General features: G+C 36.9%; 1 protein-coding gene across 1 annotated transcript in view; it reads left to right on the top strand.

Moving 5' to 3' along the window:
• ABCA12 (ATP binding cassette subfamily A member 12) overlaps positions 1-20,172 on the top strand; it is a 292,157-nt gene that overhangs the window by 106,952 nt on the left and 165,033 nt on the right. The window contains exons 12-14 of the mRNA XM_040357483.1: positions 547-4,365; positions 7,713-8,864; positions 12,896-20,149. Coding sequence (XP_040213417.1) covers positions 547-4,365; positions 7,713-8,864; positions 12,896-20,149 — 12,225 coding nt within the window. The remainder of the gene's footprint in view (positions 1-546; positions 4,366-7,712; positions 8,865-12,895; positions 20,150-20,172) is intronic.

The following is a 20,172-nucleotide window of genomic DNA, read 5'->3' as shown; positions in this document are numbered from 1 at the left end:
CAACCAAATAATCAAATGTAATTGGTAAATCGATTGTAATTAGTCTAAAAATGGTTAAAGATATAAAAGATAAACTATATATATATATATATATATATATATATATATATATATATATATATATATATAGTATAATGTAATTAGTATAGAGAAATGTAATAATATATAGATGTATATACATAAATGTCTGAAAAACATGGGCTTCAGCTGCCCACAGTTAAAATGGTTGCTGCCAGACTTAGTGGAGATAGATTTCTGCAGCATATTGGTCAAGTACAGAAGTTTTAGAATGGCAAAGATGTTTTTATTACAAATTATGTGAGCAGACTGCAGTTCCTCTTTAGGTACATTGTAATACATTTATGGTAATCTATATTTACTTCAAAACTTCCAATAACATGGAAGGGAAGTTAATAAGGATAGTTCTCCCACACAGTTGGATGGTTAAAGTGAAAGCATAGCCCCTTACATCCAACAGTACTTGATCTGTGTACCGCTTATAGGTATGACCTATATTCAATTATTATTTTTTGTTTATTCTTACAGATATGTGCAGAAAATATGGACTCTCTTAAAACAGAACGGTGTAAACCAGATAATCATAGAGAAGCTTCAGCAAGAAATTAACAACACCTATCCTGTGGATACAGAGTTACAGAGTATCCTCAAAGAAACGGTCAACCTGTTACTGAACATTACTGATGTTCTGACTATGGATTTCACTACAGAACAATATTTTGGAGCCCTTCAGGCAATTCTAATCAAGCTGGAAAAACTTGTTCCAACAGAACAATTAGGAAACAACACAGGACTAATCAATAATATAACAGAAAGTATCATTAATGATGTTCAATACTGGATACGTCTGAATGGCCTGTTTTCTTCATCTAATGTGTCTCTTCAAACGTTAGTAGAACTGCAGTCCATAATTGAATCCTTTTCTACCAGCAGCACAGAAGCCGTTAATTACTTCACAAAATTTCTCCAAATTCTTTCTGGTTTTAATCAGACAACAATCCAAGAATTTACACAAAGTCTCCAAACACTTCAAAGCTTAAATCTAGTTACTGCTAATATAACTGCAACACTGAATCATGTAATTGTTCTCTTTGGTGATATAATAAGTAACCCCAATTCGAACGACAGCTTTGTACTTGCTGACTTTTACTTAAAGCAGATATTAAATTTGTTGAACAGTGATACTACCTTGCGGGATTCCCTTGGATTGCTAAGTATTTATTTTAACAACAGCCAGGCTGGTGATTTCAGTAGATATGCTGCTATTTTGTCAATTTTCACACCATCAAATCTACAGGCGGTGGCCTCTAACCCCAGCAAGGCACCCTTGGCGTTGCTCAGTCTCATCTCTGGTTTCATTCCAGCTGAAGACCAACAGTTGTTTAATAAAGTAGAAAATGTGTTGGTGACTCTTCTGGATTCCATTTCCACTTGCCAAGTAGAACTCACAAATTGTTCAAGTTCTGTTCTTAAGTACCAGCAGCAGTTGTACGAATTTATACAGTTCATAAGTTCAACTAGTGGAGATGTACAGCAATTTCCTCAGTTAAACCAGTTCACTGATGGCGAGATCAAAATTATCAATAGCGTGTTTTCAATGATTCTGTGTTCTCAAGCACATCCTAACAATGCCTCCTGCAACAATGTCCAGGATATCTATGGAGAACTGAGCTATATTATAAACATGACATTAAAAACGGACCCTAACATCCTGTCCATCTATTCTGCTTCAGAACAATTTAAACAGAATTTTGACAATATCCTTTATGTTCTTGGATCTGTTGACCTTAAAAAGCTGATCTCTCAGCTGGATTATGTAAGTGGGCTGCCTAAATGTTATACAAATAGATCTGTTGATCCTTTGAAGTGCACCTTAGACCTAAGTTTAAGTCTAATGGATCTTCTTGACATGTTGCTATTTCCTCAGCCTATTAATGACACTCTTGTTGCGGCTTCTTCTATTATTAGAAATTGGCTCAGTGAAGTCAATAGAACAGTGGATGCCTACCAACAACTAATTTATATGTATGATTTAACAAGCATGGCATATCAAAATCAGTCTGTGCTACAGCAAATTGAAACAACTCTCCTTCAAATTGTGCAGACTTTAGAGGAATTAAGCACAAATTCAACACTAGTTTCTCAAACTAAGGAGGAACTGGAGAACATAAAAACTCAGTTTCAGACTATTCAGTGGTACATTCTTTACATGAAAAATGAGACAGAAACTTTCCATACCTCTAGTAATATAGATAGTTTTGTAACACTTATAGAAGTCATGATAAACAAAACTCTGTCTCTTATGAAAAGCAATCCTTCCCTTGTACCTACAGTGAATAAAATACAGTCTGTAATTAGCTGGTTGGAAATGTCTCACATTCTGCCTGCTTTCCAAAACATGATAAATACGGCATTGCAAAATGGAGGTTATACCAGTGACACCTTTATTTATAATGCTACAGTGGTCTTTCAGCAGATTATTCAACAAGCATTTGTCAGTGGAAGTCCCTGGAGCTCATTTTTTAATCAAATCACAGACAGTGAAGCTAAGTTTGTGCTGCAGTTATTACAGGAATATGATAGGGGAGGGCTGAACAATCTATCTTCTGTTATGTTATTCACAGAAAAGGTCCTTCTGGCAGCTGAAAGTTTTTTGAAAGACATACCTGAAATCTCAACATTAAATTATAACTTACAAGCAATCTACAACATATCCCATCAGATCTTGGGTATTGTGGAAAACAGATTAAATCAGAGTGTTCTATATTATGTATACAGTTTATTGCTGGACAACTGGAGTGGAAACATCTTTTATGAATTTCCATTGTTGAAAACTAAGTTGATGAGTCTTTTGAATTCAAGCATGCAGTGTTTAACAGATCCAACAATGCCTTCAATAAAGCAGAACTGTTCAAGCACAGATATCACAAATATGTTGCAACTCATACTGAACGATTTGGGTTGTCAGATAATCCTGGAAGCACCCAAAATTGATGGTAATGTTACACTTATAAATATCTATGAATATGCCCTTAATTCCACATGGGAAGAACATATTAATGGCTGTACCATCGAAAACTCAAACTCCAAAAAAGAACTGGCATGCCTTGTTGAGACACTAGCATCCACCCTCCAGTTCATTTCTACCATAAATGATCTATCAGGTATCAACAGTCCTTGGGTTCAAAACATTGGTGAAGCACTAGCCATGGTTACCAACAAACTTTCAACAAAAAATATTACCTGTGCAGCAAAGGATAGTCAAATTATACATATAATTTATGAGGCACTTCATAATCAGTCAAGTCATTTGGAGTCTCTGATTTCAGTATTTATGAATCAGACAGAACTGTATAGCCAAAATCCATCAGAATATTCAAAATACTTGATCCAGGTGTTTAATATTTTAAAACTGTATGGCTCCATGCATGAGCAGATACTTCTAAATGAAACCATTGTTAACTTCTTGTACAACACGATGCTGCAGTTGCTAGAAGTCACTCAAAACAGCACAAGTCCCACTAGGTGGCAACTGGTATCATCAATGCTGAACACAGTCAACAATATTTCATCCTTCCTTAAGACTACAGATTATCCCATAGAGTTCCTTAATTTATTAAATGTTGTCAACAGAGTTCTAAATCTTACAGATGACATTGTCACACTAAATGCAAACCTGTCACATATTTCACTTGTTAACATTTTTGATGGAAACTTTTCCATGATAAATAATCTTCTAAAACAGTTTCTTTTTAAAATGAATATCACATCAGTTGATAATTGTGCAATTTCACTTAAGAACCTTTCTAGTTTGTACCACAATAATATGAACCTATCCATCAATGACATGTTTTGTTCTAACCTTAGTTCATGGACTTGCAATTTAATACTTGGCAATAACTCTGGATTTAATTGGCTAAAGGAATTGGAAAGCATCTCAAGTATGATAATAACATCAACGTCAGGGTTACCAGCAGACTCTGCCATGGAGATAATAACATCCTTCACCAAGTTTGTGAATGATACCAATATGAACACTTTGGAGGCATTTTTGACATCCATAGCAAAATTCTTACAGCAGGAAGAACCAACCAGCAACTCGGATGTATACCAATCTATCCAAGTGTTACATAGCTCTTTACAGGCCATAATAAAAGAAGCATTGTTGAACAGATCTGAGCCCATGGATGAAATAATCACTATCAATGTAATGGGAGCACTGAGCAGCTTTCTTAGAAGCCTCAATATCACAGGCTATGAAGGGATCCTTACCTTTGCTTCTGACATATTACAGATTTACTTTAATAATCGGAACAGCACATTACCTCCGGAAAGCCTTGCCCAAAAGTAAGTTAGACTATTGTTTCCAGTATTATGGGATGTGAGGATGTCTGAATTGTTGTGCTAAGTGATGTCTGGATGTTCAGAGAATTTCTTAGGCCTTGTACACACGATAAGTTAACCAGAGGACAACAGTCTGTAGGCCCCATAGGTTATTTAACCTTAGGATAAAAAAATGGCAACTTGCTTTCAAATTTAACCAATGGATTGCTAACCGATAGGTCAAAACCCGTCGTTAGTACGCACAACCATCGGTTAAAAATCCACGCATGCTCAGAATCAAGTCGATGCATGCTTGGAAGCATTGAACTTTTCGGCATGTCGTTGTGTTTTACGTCACCGCTTTCTGACACGATCGTTTTTTTAACTGATTGTGTGTACGCACGACGGAGCATCAGTCAGCTTCATAGGTTAACCTAGGACAACGGTCCTTCAGACCGTTGTCCTCTGGTTAACCTATCGTGTGTACAAGGCTTTAAACAGCAGGAAACTATTTTCATAGGTTGGCTCCTTTATTATTACTTCAAGACAATTTGTGTCAATTAACGGATACATTCAAATTTGAAAAAATAAAATAAAAATAAATGCACATCTTTTTGCAGGTAAAAAACAAAATGTGTTTATTTATTTTTATAAGGAGCCTGGAAAACATTGCACCTGCGATTAGCAGATTACGGGTGCCATGCAGGACTCCTGCAAACTGCCTGTGTAAACTGTCTGCTTATATCTTGTACAAGTAGGCACTTACACTCTGACAGGAAGAGGCAATGAACTACCTAAGCACTCAACACCGCCCTGGTGGTTTATTGTGAATTACAAACTGACAGCTGCAAAGGCTGATGGTAGTTATAGTTCTCCCATTCACAGACTTCTGTGAATGAATGACACGGCCACGCAGGTGGAGCCCCACATGTGTTTTAAAAATAATTGTGACAGTGAGATCGGGGAGAAGATCCCTGGCTTGCAGTAACTAGAGAAGGAGTAGGTAAAACAACTCTGCACCTCCTGTATTAATGAGATCTGTAGATCTCATTAATACAGATGGCCAGAATTATACCATGAGCTATACTTTCCAGCTGAGTGAAAATGTAAATTTCCTAGTAACCAACAATCCAAGAATATAGTAAGGAATATAGTAAACCAAGTTCAGTAGAGTTCCCTTGATAAATAGGTCTCTTCCTCAGCTAAGAATATTGCCTGTGCCATTTTTCAGGATGCATGACCCAGGGCCTCCCGCAATTTGGCCTGGCCCAGTTTTTCAAGGTCCCTGAAAATTGCTGCACATATATTGATGGGTGATCTGTAAAATAAATGCAGCCATTGAGCAGGGCTGGCCTCTAGTTCCCTGACCATCATAGTCAGCTATGTGCATGTACATTACCCCTCTCATTTTTTTTAACCTATAATAAAATATAAGGAAATGTTAAATAAAGATACAGAATACATTCCGATATTACAGATAACCTTGCTGACCAGCTCAGTGACATATTTCATGTTAAACAATAACATGTCTTCTTCCCATCAAAATGTCATAGATAGCTTAACTTAAAGTATGAAAAGCATTTGATTCTTGCAGATCTTGTCACTTGACAAAGGATTGGGTACTTCATTTTGCGTCATTGAATTGTTGGCATGTTTTGCAAACAGAATCTTTAAATATGACACACGTATCAGTCTTTTGAAATTATTGTGCTCTTTGACAGATTATTTTCGTGCTTCTTATTCTGGCTTTTCACTTTCAGCAATTGCATTGAGCCAGAAACATGATTTACATGTATACTTTATTACAGAAGCAATACTAAAAAAAAATTGCCCATTTGAATTTACTAATCTGTGTCACTTGCGTTCTAGTTTCACATAGATGACTGCAGATTAGCAAATATAATAATTTAAAATGAATTAATGGCATACAGAACATGCTAGCTATATAAGTATAAAATGTTGCAGTCGTAACAAGAAATGCTGAGCATTTTAAATGTATTACGGTAATCTATATTGTTCAGCCCAGTGTTCAGCACAATTGCTCCATCTCCATGCATGTTGTTCCAATGCTGAAAATCACAAATTTTGGGTTGACATCGTAACAGGAATAGAGGGGACATCTTCCAATAAGGATACTAGTTCTGGTGACTCTGGTGACACACCAGGATTCTCTCACTTTGAAGGGTTTTTTCTCTCACTTCCTGCTTTGGCTATGGGACCATAGGACAGGAAATTAAGGTAAAACCCTGCAGTGGGACACTAATAAAGAAAAAATTACGAGGTGATAGCCTCACAAATGCGCTTCTGGAAGAATGGTCAAACATTCCCATAGACACACTCCTAATTGTTATAGCTGCAAATGGTGGGCCAACTTAATATTGAACTCTACGGACTAAGACTGGGATGCCATTAAAGTTCATGTGCGTGTAAAGGAAGGTGTCCCAATACTTTTGATAATATAGTGTATGTTCATATGAACATTGTCACTGAGCTTGAAAGTAAGGAAAAATCAATATTTTGAGTTGTCACCAGCTTCAAAATAGAGGGGAAATGTCCCAGAGAAGACTGACTTCACTATAGAGGGATTCCCACACTTTATTTGTGTCTAGATGACAGGAAACAAAAGAAAATTTCTTGAAGGGAACAAAGATGACAAAAAACCCTCTATTCAAAATGCAAGAAAAAAACTTTTCTTTAGATTGTAACTTCCCAGGAAGATTTATAACAAAAATCTGAAGCAACTTAAATGGTCTTCAGATACTAAAAGCAGCCTAATGCCGCGTACACATGGTCGGAATTTCCGACAACAAATGTTCGATGTGAGCTTGTTGTCGGAAAATCCGACCGTGTGTATGCTCCATCGGACAATTGCTGTCAGAATTTCCGAAAACAAATGTTTGAGAGCTGGTTCTCAATTTTTCCGACAACAAAAGTTCTTGTCGGAAATTCCGACCGTGTGTACACAATTCAATTGTACACAGTAATCAGTGCATTTTTATAGCACTGATCGCTTTATAAGTGTTGATGGTCCCAAAAATGTGTTAAAAGTGACCGATCTGTCCGCTGCAATGTCTCAGTCCTTTCAAAATTGTCGCTTTTTTTTATAGCGCAAAACAATAAAAACCGCAGAGGTGATCAAATACCACCAAAAGAAAGCTTTATTTGTGGGGAAAAAAAGGACGTTAATTTTGTTTTGGTACCACATCGCACGACCACGCAATTGTCAGTTAAAATGACGCAGTGCCGTATCGCAAAAATGGGCCTGGTCATCAAGGGGGTAAATCCTTCTGGGGCTGAAGTGGTTAAATATCACATGAGTTGTGTTCAAAGCATGTAGCTATAATGATGAAATGTTTTCTTTTTCTTATAAGGGTACTGGGACATATTTTAACATCTTTCAAAGAAAGTGGCCTAGAAAAAGTCGCCATTCAAGCACTGGAAAATCAAATCTTCACTCAGTCTTCAGAGGAACAGAAAATTATTCAGTACATTATTAGCATTGTGATGTCAGCTATTAACGAGACCGCATCCAGTGTGGCACTACAGCCACTAGATAATAAAACCAATACTATGGTCCAACTTTTTATTCAAATGTTAACTGAAAACCAATCAAACACAACTGTACTGAGCCAATTGGAAAATTGGATAAATGCAACACATATTTTCAATGAAAACAACCAAATTCATGGTCTCAATATTTCGGAAGTTATAAACAGTCTAATGAAAGGGAATTTAAATAATGCGCAGGTTGAAGAAATACTTTGGGCTTTACAGAATGTCTTGTCTGCTCAAAACATCACTGATGGGTCAGACATCTTTCACCTTTATGAGTTTTTTGTAGGTATTTTAAACCAGACTATTGCTATTGGACCTATGAATTTAACACAAATGTTACAACCTTTCTTAACTATGGACTGTGAAGGCATTTCCAAAGTAATTAATTCTGTATATATAATGATACAAAGGTCCAGTGCCTCTACCACATGGCCAGTCAATACATTTGTTTCAAATTTAACTATGGATATGTGTCAATTATTACAAGGGAATTATTCACAGAATAACTGGATCAACATTCTTCACACCTCCAGAGAATGCGTTGCCTTTGTAACACCTCTTTTACCAGTCAGTGTAAGAAAGTATTTTGCTGTAGTGGATGACATCATCAAGGTGGCAAGTGACTTAATAGCAGACCCAACTATATCTCTGAGCAAGATATCCTCTATTATGAACATTGTATCAGATATAAATGAGTTGTTCAATAACGCATCAAGCTCACCCAACTGGACACAGAACACAGTTTTAAATAAACTGGTTTATTTCTTGGTGGATCTTGCCTGGACATCTGCATCTGACAAAGAACTTCTTTTGTTCAAAACACAGAATTTCTTTTTGGACATAATCCAGGACATACAAAATATGCTTAAATTACAGAATGGTTCACCAAATGATGTTTGGATATCCTTTGCTCTGGATGTGATGGGAATTTCTATAAACACAACTCAAAATACATCTCTAGAAGAAAGGTTAGTTCTTGAATTGTTCTATAAATTGTTGTAATTTAAAATCCAAATCCAACCAAAACTATTATTTTTGTTGTGCATAGAATGTCAAAGGGAGTAAAAAACCTTTGTCAACCTTTTTAAATGTTTATGTCTCCAATGGTGAAACTTCCTCTAAATTCCTATCCCTGTGATATGGAATCAGATGGACATTGAGGGGCAGATCCACAGAGCAAGTATGCCGGCGTATCTACTGATACGCCGGCGTACTTTCAAATTACCCGCGTCGTATCTTTAGTTTGAATCCTCAAACCAATATACGACGGCATCTGGGTTCAATCCGACAGGCGTACGGCTTCGTACGCCTTCGGATCGCAGATGCAATACTTCAGCGTCCGCTGGGTGGAGTTCGCTTTGTTTGCCGCGTCGATTTTACTTTTAAATGTCCTTATTTCCTCTGAGAAATCCAAACTTCCTGTTCTTCTATCTGTAACTCCGCACAGTAATGCAAGGCTTTCTCCCTGGAGTGGAGCGTCGTGCTCACCCCCTCCCTTGCACTACAGGAGAGTCAGGACGCTCTCTACATTGCAGATAGAGAAAGGAGCTGTGTGTTAGTGGGTGTTGAAATTGATCGAAATTGGGCCGGTTCTGCAGAACTCTGATCCATGTATGGGCAGTTTGGTTGTATAGTAGTTGATCAACCAATCTGCTTCTGTACAACCGCCTTCTTGAATTTGCCCCACTTGATCAGGGCTGCAGGCTAGCATCCTAGGGTATAAATTATTGGTAAATCCCTTCAGTGGAGTCAGAGACACGATTGAAAGCTAAAAGACTGTTAAAATCTCCTCCTTTTCATAAAAAAAAGATTTCTCTGACAAAGGTTGCCCATTGTGTTAACATACTGATGATCAATATGTCCCTTCAGTATGTTGGCCAAGGAAAATATTATTTTCTCTAGCTCTGTACACAACTTATGCAGATGGTACAATGATCCTTGGGTAGTGCTCACCCCCTAAGGAGTCACTGAGTTCAACTGGCCCTCCTAATCTTTCAGAAGGTAAACTGTCCCACAGCTGCTCCAACACTTGTAAGGTGACCAATTAACTGAATTTCACTTTTTCATTTTTTTCTCGAAGGAAATGTATTTGTACAAGATTGAAGGGAAAGAGAGTTAGAGCACAGAATAACCCAAAAGAGAACTAATCACAGACACAGTTCATAGTCCAAATGGATGAGGGCATCCATCCTGGCTTCAGCCTCACTCCTCCTGGTTATACCCCCCAGCCTGGAATTGCAGGCTCTTTGGATTCTAGACCTGCGCCTCACAGCACAGGTGCCCAGACCGGCTCCCTCATAGCACATGTGCCCTCTGTAGGCAGCAGACCTGGGAGATTAGAGAATTCCAGCAGTATACATCCTCAACAGGCAAAGTCTGGGAGGCAAGAGGGAACACACAAGATAACTCAAAACATGTATTTCTTCCCACAACTTGTACCACTAGCAATAAACCTCCACATGGTTGGCCACTAGGAGACATAGATACTCATAGCTCAGTATTTTTTCATTTTGTTAGGTAGAAGTTTTTTTCACCTTAATGCATTCTATTCATTAGGGTAAAAAAACTTCTGTGTTCAGCTCCCTTCCCCCCAGCCCCCCCCCCCCTATACTTACCTGAGTCCAATCTTGATCCAGTGCTACCCCTGAGTTTGTGAGGAGGTAGTGGGGAGGGGCAAGACCAAGCCATGCTGTGTGTGTGAATGGATACTCAAACCCTGGCTCAGGATCGAGTCAGCACAAGGGCCCCATAGCAATCGGCTTGCTATGGGGGTACTCAGAAGAAGGGAGGAACATCAGCAGGGGACCCCAGAAGAGGAGGATCGGAGCTGCTCTGTGCAAAACCATTGCACAGAGCAGGTAAGTATGACATGTTTGTTATTAAAAAATTCACAATCACTTTAAGTAAATTTTCACTTTGCAAAGTAAATGTTAGTAAATAAGGTGAACCAGTTTTCACTTTGAATACCCAATCATGTGCAAGGTAATTTAGAAAAACTGGATTTTTCCTTTAGTATTAAATAAGCCTATATGGTGATGTCTAAGGACATGGCATTTGGAAATGGAAACTAACTAGGAAAAAAGCTCTATTTTGCATTAAGAACATGTATGATTATTATACCAGCAGAGCATGACATTTCAAAGACCATTTTGGCAAGCATATATGCAAATTGGACTTGAAATTAGTTATGAAATTTCGACAATTAAATTATTAAATATATTTTATTTTTGTTTGTAACTTGCTCCGACTAGTTCTTGAGAATATGAATGCTTTCTGGCATTAAGGCTGAAGGTTATTTTTTATCTTCATGCATTCGAGGTAAAAAATATAAATAAAATACTTACCTGAGCCCAATCTTGATCCAGCGATGTGCACAAGAGCAGTGGCTCTCCCGGATCTGTCCATCGTCATTGGTCCATCGTCACAGGGAGCAGGGAGCAGGGGTGGGGCCGAGTTGTACTCTGTGGTGCGTCTTATGAGCGTGCATGTATGAGTGCCCCCATAACAAGAGGTTTTCTCAGCAAGGGGGAGAAGAGGAGGATCAGGGCTGTTCTGTGCAAAACTATTGCACAGAGCAGGTAGTATAACATTTTTATTATTAAAAAAAAACACACACAGATAAGCCTGTAATATTACATTATTTATTGTGTCCCTTATGCTGCTGGTTTCTATTTTCCTTCAAATCTTCATCCTCCAACTCCCCCCACTAAATTCAGGTGGGGTGGGGTTAAAAGAACTGAGGGAGCCTTTTCTTCCCAGATCCTCCACTCACAGAAGCTGTATTATACTTTCTATAAAATAAATGTGATCTATAATTGAAGGACAGGCAGATAATTCAAAGGTTCGCCTCCTTCATTCATACATGAATTTTCATTAATGGAAGCAGTAGTACAATGAAATAGCTGGATAGAAAGGGTAGGCAGGGGGTAGGGGTGGATCTGAGGATGAGGATTTTAAGCAGGACACACCAGATTAGTAGTAGGTAATGTCCCTTGTGCTGATTTCATTTTTTTATTATTATTATTTTATATTATATATATATATATATATATATATATATATATATATATATATATATATATATATATATATATATATTTATATATATATAAAATCAATAAGGTTATTATAGAATGAGCTACTCAAAGAGACTAGTATATCAAGATAATCCCTCCGCTCATGTTGAACTGTCTTTAAAGTTTATCTAGAAGAGTACAGTTACAAGATTATGATGATGAAGGGATTAAACACATTATGTATATTAAATGTTTATGTCATATATAAATGGAAATTATTAAAAAAACATAAATAAAGAGAGGAAAAAAATCAGAAATTTAGGTATAGTAATTTTTACATATTTACATTGGTCCAGCTTGGCCCAATCTAAGTATATATGTATCATACCTGTGGAATCCTAGTCGAAACTCAAAATCACTGTAGTAGCCAACACTACTACAGTAAGCTCCACTAGTTTGGAGATCCCATGCCAAGTGGCAGCCCTGCTGCTTAGTGGGGCTACCTTGGTGGTTCTAATTTTAAGGCTTGGCAGGCATTTATCGGCCACAAATGTCTGGTGAGTGAGTAATATTTCTAAACAAGGTGGAGCACAGTGTTTGGATTAAAGGATCATTAATATTGCACTTCTTCTTAAAGGCACAGTATTTGGGAAGATACCTATACACTTTATAAACACCATTTGATATGTGATATTGCATAATTTTGTTTTCTATAAATTTGCATTAAAGGACTGTTCTAATAACAGCTACCTGAAAAGTAATTCCTAGTATCCAAAACAAAAACATAAAAGTCAGCGTTTTTGCTGGAGTTTCAGTTTATGCATGTGAGAAATTCACTGTTCCTACTATGGTAGTTCTACACCAGGTAGCTGGTAGATTGCTTTAAATGTATGCATAAGCTTTCATTAAATATATTGAAGTTACATACAATTAAGTGGCTGCATACCGCTATATAATAAGCATTGTTTCTCTTCTCCCCCTAGATTCCTAAATAAAGTGTGGGATTCCTTTAAACAAAATGGTTTGGAGAATGTGATCATCTCTACAATCAGTCATCTTTGGCCTACTAATGGTTCAGCCAGCTCTGAGAATGCCTACATACTGGAACATTTCATACAGCTTGTCTTCAATATCACTGATATGATCATTTCTGAAACCCCATCAAATATGACTACTAATACTATAGGAAAAGCTGTGAACATAGTACTGAATGACCTATTTCAGATCTTACTGGCACAAAATAAGAACATTTCACTCTTACTGGATGAAGGTCTTCAGTATGTTAATATGACTACAATTCTGAATGAGCTTGAAACATTAATTACCAGCTTGACCATCATGAATATTCCACAAAGCATCTCAAATGAATCTGCAATACTGGTAAACCTTCTTAATGCCCTAAACCAATCAAATGTCATGAATATCATTGGCAATATTGCACAGATATTAACTACTTCTGATAATGTGAAGTACATCAAGACAGTGATGGGTGCATTGGAAATGTTCGGAGAATTTGTCCACATGAATAACAGCACTGACATTCAAGAATTCTCTTCAATCCTAGTTAAGTATCTGCCTATTTACTTGGATACAAGCAACCAAACTCAAACTTCTGTAATGCCCATCCTCAATTTGTGGCAACAGTTTACTAATATAACTAATACACAAATCAGAGATACGAGCACAGCAATTGTAGAGTTACTGCCTCTTTTCAAATCCCATTTTCTGCTAAATGAAAGCATTGATGTTCGCAATCTCTCTTCATGGCTTGTTGGGATTATTGCTCAGTTGACACCACCAGAGGAACAGACCAGATTAGAAAATGCAGCAAATGCCACTCTCCTACTCATCCAGTCTATTCAGGAATGTAATATTACACCCATGACCTGTACTGGGCTTACTAAAGTAGTAGAGAAGTTTATGTCTGATTTAATACAGTTGGAGTTGGCAGGACAGAATGCAACTTTGGTAAATAACTCCCTCCTGCAGTTTGGATCTTTTAACCAGTCAGATATTAAAATGATCAATGAAGTATTTCTGGTGTTGTCATATGCATTAGGATATCCATCTAATTCTACAAATGGGAATGCACTTTTTGAAGAATTTTCAGCTTTGACAAATTTACTCTTAAACACCACAATAATGGATAATCTAAATATCACTTCTCTTTCATCCCTAAAGAATATTGTAGATGTGCTCAATTCTGCCAATGTTACACAAATTCTTCTTCAGACAGAAAACCTTCTACATGCCTACATATGTATGAACCAAACTGATGCAAACCCGTTATTGTGCAAACTTAATGTGACTTTTAAATTAACTCAGCTCATGAATCTGCTGCCCTTGGCACAATCAACTCATGAAGGCTTAGCAATTATAACTTCTATAACAGAGCAATGGCTAAGCAAGCTTAATATCAATACTTCAATCTATGAACAACTTATTGATCTCTACAATGTCACAGTTTTAACATTTCAGTACTATCCCACACTACAAGCAATAAACACTTCGTTGGTTAATATTGTGCATATACTACAGGACATGGGTTTACTACTCAATACAAGTTTACACGGATATGATACTGCAGTAAACCTGCTCTCTGAGATGGTAAAAGTTGAATCCAAAATTGTGTACAGTGTTTCCAATTCATCCCAGTTAAACATTAGTGAGCTATTAGAGACAATAAAATTGGAGCTGGATACCGTAAACTGGTTATTGCTTCAAGCAGAAAATCAGACAGGAACTTCAGCCAGCTTTCCTGGAGCCTACACAATGCACACAGTAACCCAATGGATTATACAGAACTACCAGCAGCTGACCATAATAGTAAAAGACGTGGAAGGTTTAATTAGTTCTTTTAACAGCAGCTCACCCAATACAACCATTGATGCACTGAAAGCAATAGTGGAAGATTTCCTGATAATGTTTCCTCCACAAACTGAAGATGTTCAACTAATAGAGTCTTTAGAAACTGTAATAAATGTGACAGACATCTTGCTACAAATAACTAGTCAGGATACATTAAATAAACTTGAAACTTTTATTAACAGCTTGAAAAATTCTGCATTTCAGTTCAATATATCAAATGGCCCTTCTACACTATTCAACATCCTTTCTGGGTTAAATCAGACAGATTTCATTTTCAAAATAGCCAAAGTTATCCAGGGTGTCACAGGAAGGGATGTGCAATATGGCAAAATGTTCAGGAATGCTCTGATGATGTATAACGATTTGATCCAACTGAATAACACGACAAATATGCAAGATCTCTCAGCAATCTTTACTAAATATCTATCCATTTTTTCAAGCTCTATGAACCAGACACAAGCTGATCTGAATGTTATTCTTAATCTATGGCAATACCTTATTAATCTGACAGAGAAACAATCTAACCTGAACCAAGTTGTTATAGATATACTACCATTTTTCCAATCCCATATGTTCTTGAATGGAAGCATTGATGTTAGCTATCTGGCTTCTGGGATTGTCAACCTGATCTCTCAGTACATACCGCCAACAGAAAAGGACATGTTTGAACACGCAGCTAACGCCAGTCTGCTCCTCATACAGACATGCAGTGTTACGCCAATGACCTGCACAGGTTTTGTTGAAGACATACAGAAGTTTGTATCTGATGTGACACAACTGGAGTTAATGATTCAGAACAAAACTCTGGTAAATAGCTCTCTTCTTCAAGAGTTTGGATCCTTTAGCCAGTCACAAATTACATTGATCAATAACATTTTTCTGATGCTGTCACAAGCATCAGGATCCCCATATAATTTTTCCAACAATGGAAGTGGAATTTTTGAAGAATTTTTTACATTGACAAGATGGTTTTTGAATGCAACTAATGGGAACAATATAAACATCACTTCTATTACATCCCTACAGAACATCATAGAAATGCTAAAATCCATCAACATCACACAAGTTCTTCTTCAGTCAGAAAACCTGCTCCGTACTTACAATTGTAGTAACAGTTCTGATGTAGAACAATTGCAGTGCAAACTAAACATGACATTTTATTTTACACAATTCTTGAACAATTTGCCACTGGAGGAGACAACACGAAATAAACTGGCAGCTATCTCTTCGGTAGCAGAACAATGGCTAAGTCAATTGAATAATAACATTTCCATATATCAGCAGCTCACTGATCTCTATAATGTCACAATTCTTGCGTTTCAGTACCAACCAACACTGCAAGTAATAAACACATCTCTTGTGGGGATTGTTCAAACGTTACAGGATATGGGTGTACTATTAAATTTCAATTTAAATGAGTCAGATTTTGCCATAAAGCTGCTCTCTGAGATGACAACAGTCAATTCTAAACTAAACATCTTTAGCCTTTCCAGTTTGTCACAATTAAACATCACTGAAGTTTTGGAGATTTTACGGCTGGAATTGGATACAGTAAACTGGTTATTGGTTCGGCTTGAAAATCAGACAGGAGCTTCAGTTACATCCCCAGGTGCCTTCACCATGCAGACTATAAATCAGTGGATTATGAATCATTACCAACAGATAAGTCTTATTATAAAAGATATAGAATCTGCAAGTAATTCATTTACCCTTCTTGCACCTAACAGTTCAGTAGATGCACTGAAAACAATAGTAGAAGATATTCTTACAGCTTTCCTTCCACAAACAGAGAATGCACAGCTGACAGAAATTTTACAAACTGTGCTGAATGTGACCAAAATCCTACTTGACGTAACCAGCCAGGATACAATTAGCCAGCTAGAAATGTTTGTGAAGACATTAGTATTCCAATTTGATATATCAACTGACCCAGGCAAATTATTCAATATGTTATCCTTTTTGAATCAAACAGATCGTTTATCACAAATAGTCAAACTAGTAAAAAGTGTTATTGCTTCCAATAACATACCAAATATAAAAGTCTATCTGGATGCACTAAAGATGTTCAATGATTTGCTCCAGCTGAATAACACCATAAATATTCAGGATATTTCTAACATTATTACTAGGTACTTGCCCATTTACATGGATGCAAGTAACCAGATGCAAAATTCATCAAAGTTTATATTTAACTTTTTGCAGTATCTTCTAAGTTCAATGAATACACAGTCAGGTGATCTCAGTAAAGCTGTTGCTGAAATATTACCACTATTCCAAACACATATTCTATTTAATGAAAGCACTGACATCTACAATCTGTCTTCTTGGCTTGTTGGATTAATTTCACAGTATATACAACCAACTGAACAGGACAGGTTTGAAAAAGTGGCCAATGCCACTCTCCTCCTCATTCAATCCATGCAGGTGTGTAGTACCACACCTATGATGTGTACAGGACTAATTGATGGAGTACAGAAGTTTGTATCTGATGTGACACAACTGGAGTTGATAGCACAGAATGAAACTCTGATAAACAGCACTCTTCTGCAGTTTGGATCCTACAACCAGTCACAGATTGCAATAATCAATAAAGTGTTTCTGGTGCTGTCACATGCAACAGGGTATTCATTGAATGCTTCTACAGATCAAACCAACCTTTATGAAGAAATTCTTATTCTCACAAAGTTGCTACTTAACACAACAATTAAAGATAATCTAAATACCACAACATCTACATCTCTGAAGAAAATTCTCAAAGTACTAACATCTACCAACATCACACAATTCCTTCTTCAAGCAGAAAACATAATCCACAGTTATACTTGTTCAAATCCAACTTCTATAGAGTGCAGACTGAATGTAACATTTCAATTCACACATCTCCTTCAGCTGGTACCACTAGCACAGTCAACTCAAGACAATTTAGGAATCATCTATTCTGTAGCTGAACAATGGTTAAGTCAGGTTAATAGTAATTTGTCAGCATCTCAAAAACTTGCTGACCTTTATAATGTCACAATTCTAGCACTTCAGTACCACTACCCAATACTTCAAGCAATAAACACATCTCTGGTCAATACTGTTACAATATTAAAGGATATTGGCATATTTAACTTCAATTTGAATACAACAGACTTAGCCATCAGCATTCTATTTGATGTGATACAAAAAGTTGATTCTGAAATCAGTATGTACTCCCTTACCGACGTGTTACAGTATAATATCAGTAACACTCTGGAAAACATAAAGTTTCAGTTGGATACTGTCAACTGGTTGCTACTTTGGGCAAAAAACAAGTCTGAAGGGTTCAATGGTTCTACAGCAGCCATTCAAATCAACACAACTGCAAAATGGCTTATCACTATTTCTGAACTGATTACTTCATTCAATAGAAGCTCCATTGTGACAGACCTGCTGCACATTTTGAGTTTAACTATGTCAGATAAGCCAATCCAAGGTCTTATACAGCAAGCTGGCACAGAAATCCAGAGTTTTATGAATATCTCTTTTATTAGAAATCTGTTTATGAATCAGAACATCCAAAAAGATGCTGAAATAGCTCTGATGCTGCTACAAGAAATTAACAGAAACAACATATCATATATTCTATCATCTATTAATCAAGTAATACAAACTGTACAAGGTGTACAAGGGCTTGAATTGGCATACCAATTGTACAGCAATACCACCACTGTGAAAATCCTCACAATAGTAAAGGAAGGTATGAGGATCATTAATGAAATCGAGGCAAAAGGGACAATAGGAAAAGAAGCCATCTATGAAATATACAATTTTACATATATGTTAGTTCAGGGAGAATGGAACTGGGTACCATTCCAAAACATATCTGCAATGGAAGCTGAGCTGCTGGATGTCTTCTATATGGCTATGAAACCTTTCCTAGGTGGCAATTGGACCCAAGTCTATACTGGTAACTGCTCCCCACATGATGTTCTACAAATACTTGTGCAAACAGTTTTTAAAAATGCCACAACCAAACTGACACTAGAGAACACAACATGTGACTGGCAGTTAATCTATAACAATTCTGAAATTAGCTCAATCAGTAACCAATCACTAGGAGATATGATCTATCTGGCATTGCAGAGCTCTCCTGTTTTCAACAATGTCTGCAGTAAAGACAGTTTGCATCCTCTAGCTGAAGAGTTAGCATGCTTAATGCAAGCAATGAGGCTCTCCATAAGCCTTCTGGCAGATTTAACTAAGATATCAGGTTTACAAATACCACTAATTCAGTCACTGAATGATAGCCTGACTTTTATCTGTAACAACATGCCAGTTCACAATTCTACATTTCAGCAGGAAACTCAGTTATTAAATACTCTTAATATAATGTTTTTAAACCAATCCAACCCAATGCACATTTTTATTCAGTTTCTTATTGACCATTACAGTTCCCCTGTAGAAATGTCAGATTTGCAGCAGATGTGGGCACAAATCTCAAAGATCATCGATGTTCTTGCCCCAATAAATTCATCTTTAAATGCAAACATTAATGAGCTAGTTGCAGCAACTGCGAATATGACTGTTCAACCAGGATGGTTTGAATCATGGCAAATCTTAAACAAACTTATTGCCATGAACTGGACAGCTGCTAATATTGACGTTTCCCTGGCTGCATTGAATCAACTGAGAAAAGCAATTATACTCATAGACAGTGGGTTGGATATAAAAACAATCCAGATTTATCAGACAATTGTTTCTTTAATGAAAAACTATCCAGTAATAAATGACACTATGTCCTTAACACCAGAATGTACATCTGCCCTAAGTGCAGTGGTCAACTTATTTCACTCTATCTGGACAGCTTTTGATCCTACAAACACATATCTGGATAAAGAATTACTCTCTAACTTTAGTCTACTGGTCTGTGATAGCTTCCATATACAACCTGCAAATATAAGTACCTGGATTTCACCTCTAGAAACATTTAAGAACATTTTGCCATACCTGGCAACCAACACATCAACTGATATAGTAAATTACATTACTGGTTTAGAGAAGATCATCATGTTTGTTTCTGATGCCGTTAACTCCCAAAATATTTCCCAGGAGATCATGTTTGGAGGTGTTTATAAAGTCTTTATCCAAGAACTGAAGATTTTTAGTAATGATTTCATTATTGCAGACTGGATAGAAATGATACCTGTAAATCAAATCATCCCTAGTTTTACAAAGAGTATCACAGTGGATCAGACAATTGCTATAGAAAGGGATATTTTGCTTATGCTGTCAAAAACCCTCAATGCTACTTCATACTCAGAGGGAATTTCCATGTTATCTGATCTAGTCGCTAATTTGTCCAGCAGCACTGTCAACCAAAGTACAGCCACCAGTTTCATTCAACAGTAAGTGAACTCATTATTTAACC

Source organism: Rana temporaria, chromosome 6, assembly GCF_905171775.1.
Source record: "Rana temporaria chromosome 6, aRanTem1.1, whole genome shotgun sequence".
In the NCBI taxonomy this organism is placed as follows: Eukaryota; Metazoa; Chordata; class Amphibia; order Anura; family Ranidae; genus Rana; species Rana temporaria.
Note: the sequence above shows the minus strand (reverse complement) of the source record. Positions and strands in the feature narration are given on the sequence as shown.